Source organism: Athene noctua, chromosome 23, assembly GCF_965140245.1.
Source record: "Athene noctua chromosome 23, bAthNoc1.hap1.1, whole genome shotgun sequence".
In the NCBI taxonomy this organism is placed as follows: Eukaryota; Metazoa; Chordata; class Aves; order Strigiformes; family Strigidae; genus Athene; species Athene noctua.
The window spans coordinates 4,273,852-4,287,216 of record NC_134059.1 but is presented as its reverse complement, the minus strand read 5'-3'; the positions used below and the strand labels follow the sequence as shown (position 1 = coordinate 4,287,216).

Here is a 13,365-nt window from a genome sequence, read left to right as displayed (position 1 = left end):
ATCCCCTCACCGGCCAACCAGGGTCCATCCGTGCTCATCTTCATCCCCTTCTGCACATCTCCATTACCCTCTGCACACCCTCATCCTCCTCCCCAGGTCCTCACCCCCCTGTGCTCACCTTCATCCCTAGCTCACCTTCATCCTTGTGCTCACCTTCAACCCCTTCCACACACCTTCATTGTCCTCTGCACACCCTCATGCCTGGCCACACACCTTCATTGCCCTCCTCATCCCCCTCCTCACACCCTCATTCCGCTCCAAACACCTTCATCCTCCTCCTCATCCCCACCCTCACACCTTCACCCCCCTCTTCATCCCCCTCCTCACACCCTCATTCCCCTCCAAACACCTTCATCCCCCTTCTCATCCCCACCCTCACACCTTCATCCCCTTCCTCATCCCCATCCTCACACTCTTGTTCCCCTCCAAAGACCTTCAACCCCCTCCTCACGCCCTCCCCCCCCCCCCAGCCCCCGCCTCTCCCGCGCCCCCACCCCGCAGTGCCCAGGACGGGATCTCAGCCCCCGCCGCTGCCATTTCCCCAGGGACCCGAGCCAGGAGCCGGGCCGCGGTCATTTCCTCGGAGCGAGCCGAGGGGTGGTAACGCGCTAAGCCGCAGCCGGCTGATCGCATGCGAGTCCCTGGCCATGACCCAGCCCGACTGTCGAGCACCGCGGCCCCGAGAAGGGACAACACACGGCAAAACCCCCGGCCCCACCGGCCACGGGGCCTGGCACACACCGAGGACTTGTGCCACGGTACCCAAAACCCACAGAGATAAATCGGGGAGAGGGACCCTCCCGGCGCCCTGCTTGGAGAAGGGATGCTCCTTGCATCTTATCCCTTCCAGAAACATATTTTTCCAATTTTCCTGCCGAGCTTGGTTGTATTCAGGCATTTTGGGACAAGACAGCCAACGCTGCAGCCCGTAAAGCGACAGTCTCCAAAGCATCCAGCGCGTTCAGCAATTGTGTGTGATTAATAAAGCCCTATCGCATTCTTCCACCCTTGGCCTGGTGCTAACTTGTAAGAAATCTGGACCGAAAACTGCAACAAAATGGCTGCTATTCTCCAAGGGCCATTCGGAGCACTCGTTACTCATCCCTTACTTGGGCAAAAATGACATTGACTGCTCCTGGAGATGACAGGCTTAATTGAGTTCAATAGGAGTTTAGGCTGAGTAAGGCATGAGCAAACAAGCGTGCATTAGCCCATGAATAAAAGCCTGATCTGCAAATGTTTAGGAACACATGGAACGCTGCGCAGGGGAGTACCGAGGGGGTCACCGCTGCGCCGGGCCTGCGCAGGGTCGGCCTTCGGCTCGGTTACAGCGTCCGACCCAGCCGCTGCCGAGGCCGGGATGAGCTTGTTCCGGAGCGTGGCGATTCGAGCCCGACTCGGTGGTTTCTTCCAGCCCTTGCCTCTTAATTTTATGCCCCCACCCCCCCCACACCCTCCTTCAGAAGTCCGTAATCCTCGTTTCTGCTATTCTTCGTCCACTGGTGGGAACAGCAACTTCCTTTCCCAAATTATAATATAAAAGAGCTGCAAGCAGCAACGCCATAAATAATATTTTCTTATGGCCAGAACATCCAAGTCTAGGCAAGACACCAAGAACAGCTACAACACTGTAAAACTCCAACACTTCTCCAGAATGGATTCACTAATTAAAAAACGATTCCTTTTTAAAAGCAGTTGAAAAATATTGGCTTTCCCATTATTGCCTGTAGCTTGCTGTGCTGAGAAAGAGCCCATCCTGCAAACCCACAGCCCAGCTTACCAGTCACGAGTCTGCCTTTCCCTCTAAAAAATGTCACCGAAAGCAATACACGGGAAGGGGAAGGGGAGACAAAAACACCCCATCACGATTACTACTTTGATTAATTAATGTATCACCACTTCAAAGCAGGGGACGAGAGCCCCCGGGGCTGAGGCGATGCTCTGCGCTGGCAACCAAACAGCTCCAGGCCTCCCACCCAGGCGAGGAGTTTCCCCGCTCTGGCCTCCCCTCCCGAACCTGCCGGGATGCAGCGACTGATGGGGCCTTTCGGACCCCCATGGAAACACCCCCAGCCCCCCCCTAAGTGTGCAGGGGCTCAGCCTGTGCTCAGGGCTGGGTGCATGGAGCTCCCCCCCTGCCACCGAGCCCTAGGGGTCTGGGGCAGAGGGAGAAGTGAGGGGGTGGAGAAGAGCCCCCCGTTTCCCTCCTCCTGCTCAGCTCTGGACCAGCCTCTTTCTGCTCATCGCCACGGGATGGGGATGCCGGCACCCATCGCCTGCGAGAGCCACCGGCGCCGCGGTGAAGTTGGTCCTAGTGAGGATGCGACGCTCAGCATCGAGGTGGGACTTTTTTTTTTTTCCCCCGCCCCTTCGCCTTATACCCATCTTTGCAAAAATAAAATGCATTTCGCAGGAGGTTCCCTTGAGGAGCTGCTGACAGTCGCCTCTGGGCCGTGCTCGTGCCCCTGATGAGCGCATCGTGGGGTTAAATCCATCCCTGCACCACCAGCCTAACACCAGCCCCCTAAAATAAAGCTTCAGAAGCCTCAAAGTCTCACGCTGCGGCAAAAACATCATCCCTGGGGATTGAGAAAACCCTTTCTCCACGGAAGACACACACTTTGGGCTCAAACGCGGTTGATAAGGCTCCTTTTTTTTTTTTTTTTGATCTTTTCTTGCAGAGAGCATTCCTTTCACACCCACGCACACCCCAGCATCCTCAGCCATTGGTCTGCCGGCGCATCCGTCACACTTTCCGTCGGCCAAAGTAGATACACATTTCGGCTGCTTCCATTCCTCATCTCCTCTGGTGTTAACAGCCAGCGCAAACAAAGGGCCCGAATATCCATCGCCCTATTAAATTGTTTTCATTTGTTTCTTGTGCCGCAGTTGGTTTGGGTTAGAGGGTTTGTGTAAGTGATTTGGGGTGGGCGGCTGATGCGGTGACTGCGTTCTGGGATGGCGTGGCACGGCCTTGGACACCCGTGGCTGGTTTTCTGCTCCGCTTGGGCTGCAGGCTGGGAATCCCGAGGGGTTTGCAAGCAACAATGGGCAACACGGGGACTCTTTGGGTGAGGGGAAGGAGAAACTTCCTGGGAAGCAGCTGGAATAACTGCAGCTCGTGCTCCAGTGAGAGCTTGGGGAGCCCAAATCCCTCTTTCTCTGCTCGCTTTGGCTTCTCTGCTTCCACCAGAGGAAAAGGGGACAAGCGTTAGCTCAAACGTTAGCCGAGTTTTTCCCGATTTCAAACAGATGTTGGGTGCGTGGCTGGATTTGGGCAGAAAGCTCTTGCTTTCCCCACATTTGCTGGCCATACCTAGGCAGGGGATGCTGGCCCCAAACCGTGGTGGCTGGTTCTCCCTTTAGCTCACAAGAAGGTTTCACGATATCCCACGCTGGCCCGTTGTCCCCGAGCATCCGCCCCCGTCTGCCCCCACCACGAGTGTCTGCCGATGAATCACAGAGCCTGGATTCATGCAGCTGGTGGGAAAATCTCAGCTCCGTCTGCAAAGCCACTGGGGCAGATGTTTGCCAGCGGTCCAACTGTGGCTCGTGGTCCCACTGTCACTGTCAACTGTCCCCAGCCCTGCGCAGGGACAGGTTTGGGCCATGGTAGCGTTGTGACACTGCCCAGCGAGGACAAGCATCCCCCTTGCACAACGGCCTCTGTCTCATCCATCTCCCACTCCTTGGCTTCTCTGCCCTGGCGACCTGTCTCAGTGTTAATGTGGGGGGCTCAGGTCACCCCAGAATGGGTAAAAGACCTGTATGTGTCCCAGGAAGGGGACCCCAAATTGTATCAGCCCCCTGGGGTCAGTGCTTGAGCTGAGCAGGTGAGAGAAGCATTATCAGGGAGTCAAGGATGGTGTTTTGGGATGCCAACACCTTAGCATGTCCCAGTGTCTCTCACCACTGAATTAATCAGATTTAGGACTGTCCGTGCAACCAAATCTTCACCCCACAAAGGGGGGGTTGTGCTGGAAATGGGGGGCAAGGACTGACCTGCTCCCCCTGAGCTGCCCTTCTCCAACATTTCCCCTTCCCAGCGACTCCCCGCAGCCCCCCGTGACACCCCACGGGTCTGTGCCACGGGGTGGCACCTCCCCACGAGCAGGGAGCACCAATGGGACCAGTCCCAGTAGTGGGGACAGTGGGGCCTTGCAGGGCTCCGCGGGACCCCCAGCCCGGCGTGAACCAGAGGGATGCCGCAGAGCAACGGGGGCACGGGGGGCTCGGCCGGGCCCAGCCGGGTGCTGAGCGTGACTCAGCGCCGCACCACACCTCGTGAGTCACCCCGGCGCTTCCTGGTGCACCCAGAGTTTTCCCTTCCAGGTCCCTCCTGGTGGCACCGACCCAGCCCAGCCCCGTGCTGGCGATGCCGGCTCTGTCTCACGTGGCTACCAGCCCTCCCCCGCCCACACCGGCTTCTCTCGGCACGTGCCCGCGTGCCACCGGTGCTCTGGGTGCCAGGCTGCTCCTCAGGGACCCAAATCCCCAAAGGTCTCCAGGCAGAGGGGTTAGACCCAGTGGGTGAAGATCCCTGGGGTGTGCAAAAACACCACAGGCACCGCACAGCAAAATGGGGCAAAAAAGGATTTGGTGCTCAGTGGGCATCTAGCCAGGCAGGGGGGTCCCTCACCAGGAGCTTGGGCAGAGCCCAGCCACACGTGAGCTCTGTGCACACGCACAGAGGGATGAGGAAACACAAACCGAGGCGACCACAAACCCCCCCTCTCACAGAGACTGAGCTACAAAATACAAACCAGAATCTAAAAAAAAAAGAAAAAGGGGGATGAGTTTCCAGGATCTGAGTCCAAGAAACGTCTCAAAGGGATGAGATCGGGATCTCAGTCAGCCTCATCTGCTAAATATACCCCGGGCCTGACCCTACCATCTGCCCCAGACCTGCAATATGTCCCAAATCTCCCTGGAGAGGGTGGCCCGTGGCCGAGCGAGCGTCCCACGGCGCTCTGCGGGCACCGTGCCCCTCAAACCCTCCCAGGAGCGGCTGCAACCACGAGCCTTCGCCGGGCAAAAGGTGGAAACAGAGGGAGCGGAGCAGGACGGGGATGCCAGAGCATCCACCGGGCACCGGCAAGTGGCCCCGGTAGCCCTGGTAGCCCCGGCGCGGGCGCTACTCGCAGGCCAGCTTCCCATCGAAGCTGGAGAGGGCGATGGCGAAGGCCTGCACGGCGCAGAGCGGGTAGTTGTAGTCCATGGTGAAGGCGTCATCCGCCACACGCCCAAACTGCATCACAATGTAGTCGGCTGCGGGAGAGAGGGGATGGCTCTGGTCAGCGCGGGGGGGGGGGGGGCAAGCGGCCGGGGTGTCACCTGCGCACCCATCCTGCCTTTTTCCCAGGGGACCCACGCAGCAGCATCCCAAAGAAGCCGCCCCCCTGCTCCACTGAGCTCTGCCCGCAGATTTTTTTTTTTACCAAAAAGCATTATTTTCCCAGTGCACGGTCCAGCACAGAGCCACAGCACCCGTCGGTCCCCCCAGCACCCCTTCCCCGGCAGCCGCAGCCGCCCCAAGGGACAGGGACCCCACTCACCCCCCCGTGGGACCGCTGCTACCGGAGGGCGGGTGACAGGAAATCTGTAAAAATAACCAGGGGCCCCCGAGAGGTTTTTTCTGTCCCGTAACCCAACACCCCGGAGGCCGAAGGCTTCTGACTGCACCGGACAGGTGACGAACGGCCGCGTCCGGCTGCTCATGTGGGGACACAGCCATGGCCACCCCCGAGGGACTGTCCCCAAGGCGCCATGCACCCCAGGGTGAGCCCACTGGCAACGTGGGGGGTGTGCTCTGGGGGGCCTGGGCTGACTGGGTGGCTGTAGTGTGATGGGAGTGGGTGCTCAGCACCCCACAGGATTTGTCTTTTCCCTAATCTGCCTGGCAACAGGTGACCCGCGCACTCCCTCTGCCGGCACCCCGACCAGCAGGCAGCTGCCTGTGCCGTGCCACACGCCCTGTCCGGCCTCATCCCAGCTCCAGCAAAGGCAAAATCATCCCAGAATCATCCACGTTGGAAAAGACCTTGAAGCTCCTCCAGTCCAACCATGACCCTCACCCTGACCGTTCCCAACTCCCCCAGATCCCTCAGCACCGGGTCAACCCAAAAGCAGGACCCCAAAGCAGCTATGCATGAAAAAAACTAAACCTCAGCAAAAAAAAGAGGGTGCTGGGGCCATCTGATGGCAGTGCTCCCCTCCCCCATCACCCCCTGTCCCATCCCCTTCCCAGCTTACGGTCGCTGCTGTGCACAATCTGGAAGTTTTTGACGGAGGCGTGGGTGACGCGGCCGTGGAAGTTGAGGACGTAGGACTGGGTCTCGTCGTTCCACACCGGCGCTTTGTTGTGCAGCTCGATCACGTTGTCCATGTTTTTGTTCTGCCATCGCATCAGGAGGCCGTCGTTATCCTGGGGAGGGCAAGAGGGGGGCAGAGCAGAGTTGGGGTGACCTAACTGCTCTGTAGTCTCCAGCTGGGAGATGGGATCCAGTGCAGAGAAGCAAATACAGATGCCACATCTCCCACCTCCCAGGGAGGTGCCTGGAATTTCAGGGATACCTGAAAGCATTTCCCTGCCCCAAAATGGGTAAAATTCAAGGTGAGCCCCAGCAAATCCTGTCCTCAAGGAGTTTCTCCCAGTCTGGCTCCTGACTTACGTTTCGGGGCCGGATGGGCACCCTCTCGTTGTCAGCGTTCATCCCAGGGATGATGACCGTCATCTTCCGGGGGCCTTTGAACCCCAAAACGTTGGTCTCCTGCAAGAGAAATCCCAGCCCTAAAACCAGTGACCACCGCAGGCTGCAGCCCCTCGCCGGCGGCTGAACGAGGGCTCAGGGATGGATCCAGCCCACTCCTCATCTCTGCGACCCCCCCGGGGCCGTAGCCCAGCGAAGGGGCACAGGTCAGGGCCCCCTTGCTGCCTGCCCAGGAGGTGTCCCGGGGGGGTCCCCCCGATGCTGCTTACGTAGACCACGGCCGAGAGCTCCTGCCGCACGTTGGACCAGTCGGCGTTGGCCCTGTCGGGGTTGGCCCCGTTGTCGAACACCGTGAACTTTGTACCCATCAGGTTGGATCTGCAGCCGGGGATGGGAGATGGCTGTGGCCAGTGACCCCCTGACACCCCCCTCCAGGCACAGCCCTGGCTTTACTGCAGCTGCAAAACCCACACACAGCCCCCCTGCCCCCGCCAAAGCCATCCTTCCAACTCTTTAGCTGTTTGCTCGAGTTCAGGGCACCCCTAAACGTGCTGCCGCTGCGGGGACCCCCCAGCATCGCCGCATGGCTGCCGGCGGTGCAGCAGGCCGGGACTTGCCGGGCTCACCAGGCGCCGTTTCTAGCCGTGACCTGTCTGCCGGGAGGAACCAGACGAGCCTGTTTTCCCCTCCCGGCCCCCCAACACTCCTTAGGTCCAACTCAGCAGCGGGAAACACCGATTTTAGCCTCCTGCCTGACCCCACCATCGCCCCGGGGCAGCTAGCAACCCATGGAGTGGGAGCAGGGTGCTGCAGGAATGGGGTGCCACCAAAACGGGGTGCCACCTCTGCTCCTACCTCAGCTTCCCAATGAAGTTCTCTCCCCCCCGCGACAGGTCGGTGGGGTCGATGGAGATGAGGTAGTTGGAGGTTTTGCTCTTCTTACGCTTCCTCCCGGCGAGGAGGAACACCTGGGAGGGCGGTGGGATGGGACACTGTCGTTGCCATCTCTGCCACCGTCCCCAGCTCGCTGCCCCGCCACACCCTCTGCACAAGGCTCAGCCCAACAGGTCACTGCCATGACCTGGCCCAAGCCGTGGAGTGAAGATAATCCCCAAAACACCAGCTGAGCCATGGGGTGGGAGGGCTGAGCCCAGCCCAGCATTAGCGTGGCCAACGTTCACTCGTCATCCCAGGTACCATCAACATGGGGCGTTGGAGGGGCACCTCCAACATGGTTCAGGGGAGGGGAGCACCCCCCTTCAGGACCCACCAACACGGTGGGACGGAGACGGGCATCCCCCGAAAACCCTGAGGGTGCTCCCCAGAGTGGGTGCAGAGCCCTGGGGGGGTCTCCACACCCCACCTCAGCTTACCTTCTTGTCATTATCCAAGTGGAGGTAATAGGTGGGGTAAAGCCCCCGGTCCATCCCCTTCTTGTCCCGCGTCACCCGGCACTTGATGGTCACCCCCTGCGCCGCTGGCTGCAGCACGAACTCCTCCAGGTTGTCCACTTCGATAATGGGCGACGGGGCCCTCTCCTCCTTCGACTGCAACACGAGAGGGGATGGTGACCCCAAAGCCAAACCTACCAAAATCTTCCCTCCTCTCCCAGCTAATTGCTCCCTGCTCCTGATCCTCCCCACCGGGGTGAAACTCTGCAGCTGGTGGCTTTGGGGACGGTGCTGTGATGGGTTTTCCTGAGGGACGCTCCAGCCCCCCCGACCAGCCCAGGGGGAAGAGCTGCTGCTCCCCAAGGGGATCCCCACGGCTCTGATGGGGGTTTTGTACCTTCTTTGATTTCTTCCCTTTTCCCTTCTTGTTGGAATTTTTCTGCGGGGTCTCCGGGGTCTCCTCCTCGCTATCGGCCGCTTTGGGAGGAGCTGCAGGCAAGAACAGGCAGGGGCACAGTGGGGGGAAGAGCCTCCACTGAACCCCAAAACCGAATTTGGAATAGACTCACACCAACCCCATTGATCATAACCCCCCTGTCCATGGCCAGGCTCACCCACACCCCCACGAACCCCCGTAGCACCCACCACCCTCCGTTGCATCGCCAGTGCCGGGCTCTCACTTTTCTTTTTGGTTCTCTTCTCCTTGGGGGGGTCCCCGCCGGTCTGGAAGAGGGACACGGGGTTTTTCTTCTTCTCTGATCTGATGGGTTTGGTGCTGGAGTCGGAATCATCCTCCTCATCGCTGCCAGTGGCGGCTGGGGGGGGGACATAGGGGACACCATCACACAGCACCAGGTGCTGTCAGCTCGGGGTGATGCCGTGGGGCAGTGGGACTGGTTGCCACCCCCCACCCCCCCCGGCTCACCCCGTACCTTTCTTCTTGCTTTTCTTCTCCTTCTTCTCCCCGTTTACCTGGAACATGGACATCGGCTCCTTCTTGGTGCTTTTGGCAGATTTGGCTTTGCTCTCAGGGTCACCCTTGTCTCCTGGTGGGACGAAGGAGCCGATGAGTGGCTGGAAACGGGGATGGGGATGGGCGGGGATGGGGGACAGGGAGGTGGCAGGGTGAGGGAGATTGCAGGAGGAAGGGGTGATTGCCCCACAGCCACCTGAACCTCCCAGGATAGAGATGGGGATGGGACACGGGTGGTCCCCTCGTCCCAGCAAGGACAGATGCCAGTGTCAACAGAGTCGGGCTCAAGCCCCCCCATCCCCTGGGCACTCACCCTTCGGCTTCAGCTTCTTCTCCCGGCTCTCACCCGAGGGGGGATCTTTGGGCAGTTTCTTCTTGAGCTTTTTTGGCAGGTCTTTATTCTCCACCTCCTCTTCCTCCTCCTCATCCTCAGAGTCCTTGGCCAGCTCTGCCCCGAGGTGACACCAGGCCATCAGCAACGCGATGGCCTCTCGCATCGGGGACCCGCAGCCTCGGGGTTTGCGAGCAGGGAACCTCCCTTCGCAGCGCCGGCCGGCGTGGGGCACCCATCCCACCACGGCCAGGGTGCTGGGGCCGTGGGTGCCCGGGCCAGCCGTGGTGGCCAGCGGCGCGGTGGCCGTGTCCAGCGCCGGACACGGCGTGCAAAGTCACACCGCCACCTCGCGGCTGCAGCCCCAGGCTGCGGAATGGGGGGGGACGAGCCCCATCTTTTTGCTCACCCCACTTTTTTTTCCCTCCGGAAAGGTGTCCGGAGAGCCGGTGGCACCAGCCAGCCACCGACTGCCACATCCCCAGGGAGTGTGTTCCCCCCCGCTCCGATCCCCACTCCCCAGCCGAGGCCACGCGTGCAGGGCCCTGCCACATCCCCTTTCCTCTTTCGGGCGTAGCTGGATTTTGGCCAAAAAGCCCCCCCCAGGGACATGCAGAGCCCCTGCAGACCCTGGGAGCATCCGGGGGACACGATGCATGGGGACATGAGGTGCCACGAGCGGGTGCCCACGGAGGGGTGGGTGCTGCCCCCCCCCGCCCCCCACCTTGTTGCTTCTTGGGGCCCTTGGCCACGCGGGAGCGGAGGGGGGGGCTCTCTTTCTTCTTCCGAGGCTCCCTACTGAATTTGGAGTAAGGGTCCCTGTCTGTCTCCTCCTCCCCCTTCTCCTCCTTCTTCTTCCTCAGCTTTTTCACCCCTGTGCATGATGGAGAGCAAGATGGGGTTGAGGGGGGGGACCAGCATGTCCCCTCCATTTCCATGGGAGCTGAGGGGGGGTCTGTGCTTACCCTGTGCCAGGGCACGGGGCTCCTCCACAGCCTCCGCCTCACTCGGCTTCTTCACCCGCAGCCGCCGGGGCTTGGCCTCGGGCTCCGGCACAGGGTCCTGCCGCTTCTTCTTCAGCTTCTGCCCCCACGGAGGGTGCTGCAGAGACGGAGCCGACCTTAAATCCCTTTTCCCTTTGCAAGGCAACCCCTGCTCAAACAGCAGACGGTCCCTTTCCGAAATACAGCCGGGCTTTTCCCAGGCCTGCGTGGGAGCAGGGACCCGCTCCAGGGACAAGGGACACACTCCATGTTCAAACTTACCATGGGGCAGCCCCCCGGGGAAGGCAGAGGAAGGAAAACAGAAAGGGCTGTTAGCAGGCGGACAGGAGAGCGTCAGCGCTGGGACAGACGGCCACATGCCAGCCCCGGGGACGAGGGACGTGATGCTGGCGCTGCCCCGACGCCGTGGACCGTGCCGGCACGGAGGGACAAGCCACGCTGTGCCGTAGGGACCCCGGCCGGGAGCCACCCCAGGCACAGGCTCATCTCCCGATGGGCATCCCGGGGCCCTGAGCTGGGACATGGGGGTGAGCAGGCAGCCTGGCTCCGCACCTCCATCTCCTCTCGCCCCCGCAGAAGGGTCCCGTCGAAGGCAAGGAGCCGTGGCTGTGCAGGGATGGAGGTCAACAGGAGTGGGGAAGCAGGAGGATTAGGCACAGCACACCTAATCCCAGTTAGCCAGGGCTATAAATAACCCCGATTTACCAAATACAGAGCATGTGGGGCAGCAATTTGCTCTGGACAGGAGATATTTGGGGAGTGGGTGTCAGCTTGGGGCCCTCAAAAAGTGATTTAGGTAAATGCAGTTGCACTAGGGCACCCACCACCCAACAAAGCACCTTCTCCCTCACAGGAGTTTCGTTCCCCCCTGGATGACCCAGTGCAGTGGGTGAAGGTGTTTTGGAAGGGGGGATCGGGCCACACCCCAGCGGGATCCCAGTGTTGTGGATTTGGGGGTTGGAAACTGGGGGTCCCACAGCAGAGCTGGAAACCAGCTGGTTTCTTCTATGTCATCAGCTCACACCGAAAAGCTCCTTGGCATCATCTAATCCCTTAAGTAGAGGGGGGGGGGGTAGGGGGGAGGACAGGGGGGGTGACAGCCACTCCTTCGTTACTTAATGAAGCAATTCGAGGAGGGGCTGCTAATTAAATCAGGTGATTGATGACATTGCTGCCGAGACCCCTCGGAGGCCGGGTGGCACCCAAGGGCTGTGCTGAAATGCAGTGAGGGGGGGTCTGGCCTTTGTGGTCACGCCCTGGGGAAAGTGAGTCACAGCTGACAGCTTAACTGAGAGGCTTAATTAAAGAATTAATTAGGAACTGAGAGCCCACCACATGGGGTGCTTCGAAGTGATGGAGAGGGGGTTTGGAAGGATGCACAAAGGAGCAGGGGGGGTGTGGGATTTCCTCTACTTGCTTGTTCTGGAGGGGGGGTCCCTAGAAGCTCATGCCCCCCCCCTGGGGCTGCAGCACCCCAACAGAGCAGCCCATCCAGCCCCAATTTGGTCTCAGTGTGGAGCCAGGTTTGGGGGGTCTCCGATGTCCCCGGCCCTTGGGGACAACCCACAGCAGGGGGTGGTGGCACAGAGACATGGAGGGGGGAGGATTTTTTTCTCACCTGCTTGGGCATCTGCTGCTGGGGGCTCCCCGGCTGCTCGCTGGGGCTGTGGGGCACAGAAAGCAAAGGGGTAAGGGCTTTCAGCCCTCCACAACTCCTGGGGGGGGATGAGACCATCTGACCAAGCCCCACTCCAGTTTTTGGGGTGGGGAGCAAAGATCAGCCTTCTGTTAGGCTCCAGAAGCAACTTCCCGTGACTCGACTGGGTCAAGCTCGGCTGACAGCATCCCACTGAGCAGGGAGCACAGGACGGGTTCTGCCTTGCCCAAGGGTGACAGCAATGAGGTTAATTTGGGGACCCCCGCTCTTAACGAACACTTTTCCTCTCTAAACCAATGAGCATCATCACACCGACCCCCAGAGAAAAAAAAAAAAACCACAAAACCAAAAACAAAAAACAAAACCAAACCAAAACAATAAAACCAATAAACCAGCTCATTAAATTGCTTTTAAACTGAAAATAGGAGAAAAAGGCTCTGGAGGAGCTGGGAGCCCCGGTGGGGATGCCATGCCCACCCCGCAGGTCGCATCCTGCCCCCAGCACTCACCTGTCGGCAGCCCAGACCTCGCGCAGGATCTCCGTCTGCAGCGGCATGGCTCTGGGCTGGCTCCCTCCGCCCGGCCCCGACCTCCTTCCCTCCTCCCCAACACCGGCCGCTGACCCCCCAGCACTGCAGCCCCTACCAGCCCCAACCCATGGGTTCAAGTCCGAGCAGCCTCACGGCATCAGCTCGGCTGCTTCTGCAAGTCCCTGTGGCTGGAGGAGGAGGAGGAAGAGGAAGAGCAGGCGAAGGAGACGATTAACTTTTTATTTCTCTTGACATTCCGTAATAGGATTTCAGGGGCTGCTGGCCAGGCCCGCCAGGAGAGCAGCTGGCAGGGTGGTAATCCCAGGGAAAGGGGGATGCACGGGGGGGGCACAGGGGGTTAATCGGACCCTGGGAACCTTTTGGGGTTCCCTGGCTCCCCCCATGCTGGGTGGGGTCCCCAGCACAGCGGGGCCACTCGCCTGGTGTGGGCAGAGGGATGCTGCCTGACCTTGTTCAGGGTTACCATCCCTGGATGTGCTTTTTTCCACCCCAAAATGTCATCTCGGTGATAGGAAAGCAGGATTTGGGCTGTTTCACGGGAGCAGGGGGAGCTCACGCAGGGGAAGGCAGCACCCCCAGGCCCGGGTGATGCTCACGGCTTCCCTACAGACCACTGCTCCACTCTGGCCCCGGGCCCCGCGTCCCCAGGTCCCTTCGGGTGACGGGTTTCACACCCTGCACATGGCTGCTCCCACCTCGCCTCCTTGTTAGCAGCATTTAATATTCAGCCGTTAATATTCCCCTCCAA

General features: G+C 60.2%; 1 protein-coding gene across 1 annotated transcript; it reads right to left on the bottom strand.

Moving 5' to 3' along the window:
* Nucleotides 1-2,636: 2,636 nt before the first annotated feature.
* On the bottom strand, nt 2,637-12,745 carry TULP1 (TUB like protein 1). The gene is made up of 15 exons (XM_074925406.1): nt 12,576-12,745; nt 12,028-12,073; nt 10,962-11,015; nt 10,371-10,488; nt 10,130-10,279; nt 9,388-9,522; nt 9,034-9,147; nt 8,782-8,916; nt 8,499-8,590; nt 8,084-8,257; nt 7,566-7,678; nt 6,980-7,088; nt 6,672-6,770; nt 6,253-6,424; nt 2,637-5,268 (listed from the first exon to the last, which is right to left on the bottom strand). Exons 1-15 carry the CDS (start codon nt 12,620-12,622, stop codon nt 5,135-5,137), a joined length of 1,692 nt encoding a protein of 563 aa, XP_074781507.1. The 5' UTR covers nt 12,623-12,745; the 3' UTR covers nt 2,637-5,134.
* Between the last annotated feature and the right edge of the window lie 620 nt (nt 12,746-13,365).

Bases quoted from the DNA above. Each gene is read 5' to 3' on its own strand.
- TULP1 (XM_074925406.1), bottom strand. From the start codon at position 12,622: ATGCCGCTGCAGACGGAGATCCTGCGCGAGGTCTGGGCTGCCGACAG. The intron at 8,917-9,033 runs GTACGGGGTGAG...TCCCCCCCCCAG, and splicing joins GAAGAAAAGCAAGAAGAAAG to CCGCCACTGGCAGCGATGAG. The intron at 6,425-6,671 runs GTAAGTCAGGAG...TGCCCTCCCCAG, and splicing joins TGCCCATCCGGCCCCGAAAC to GATAACGACGGCCTCCTGAT.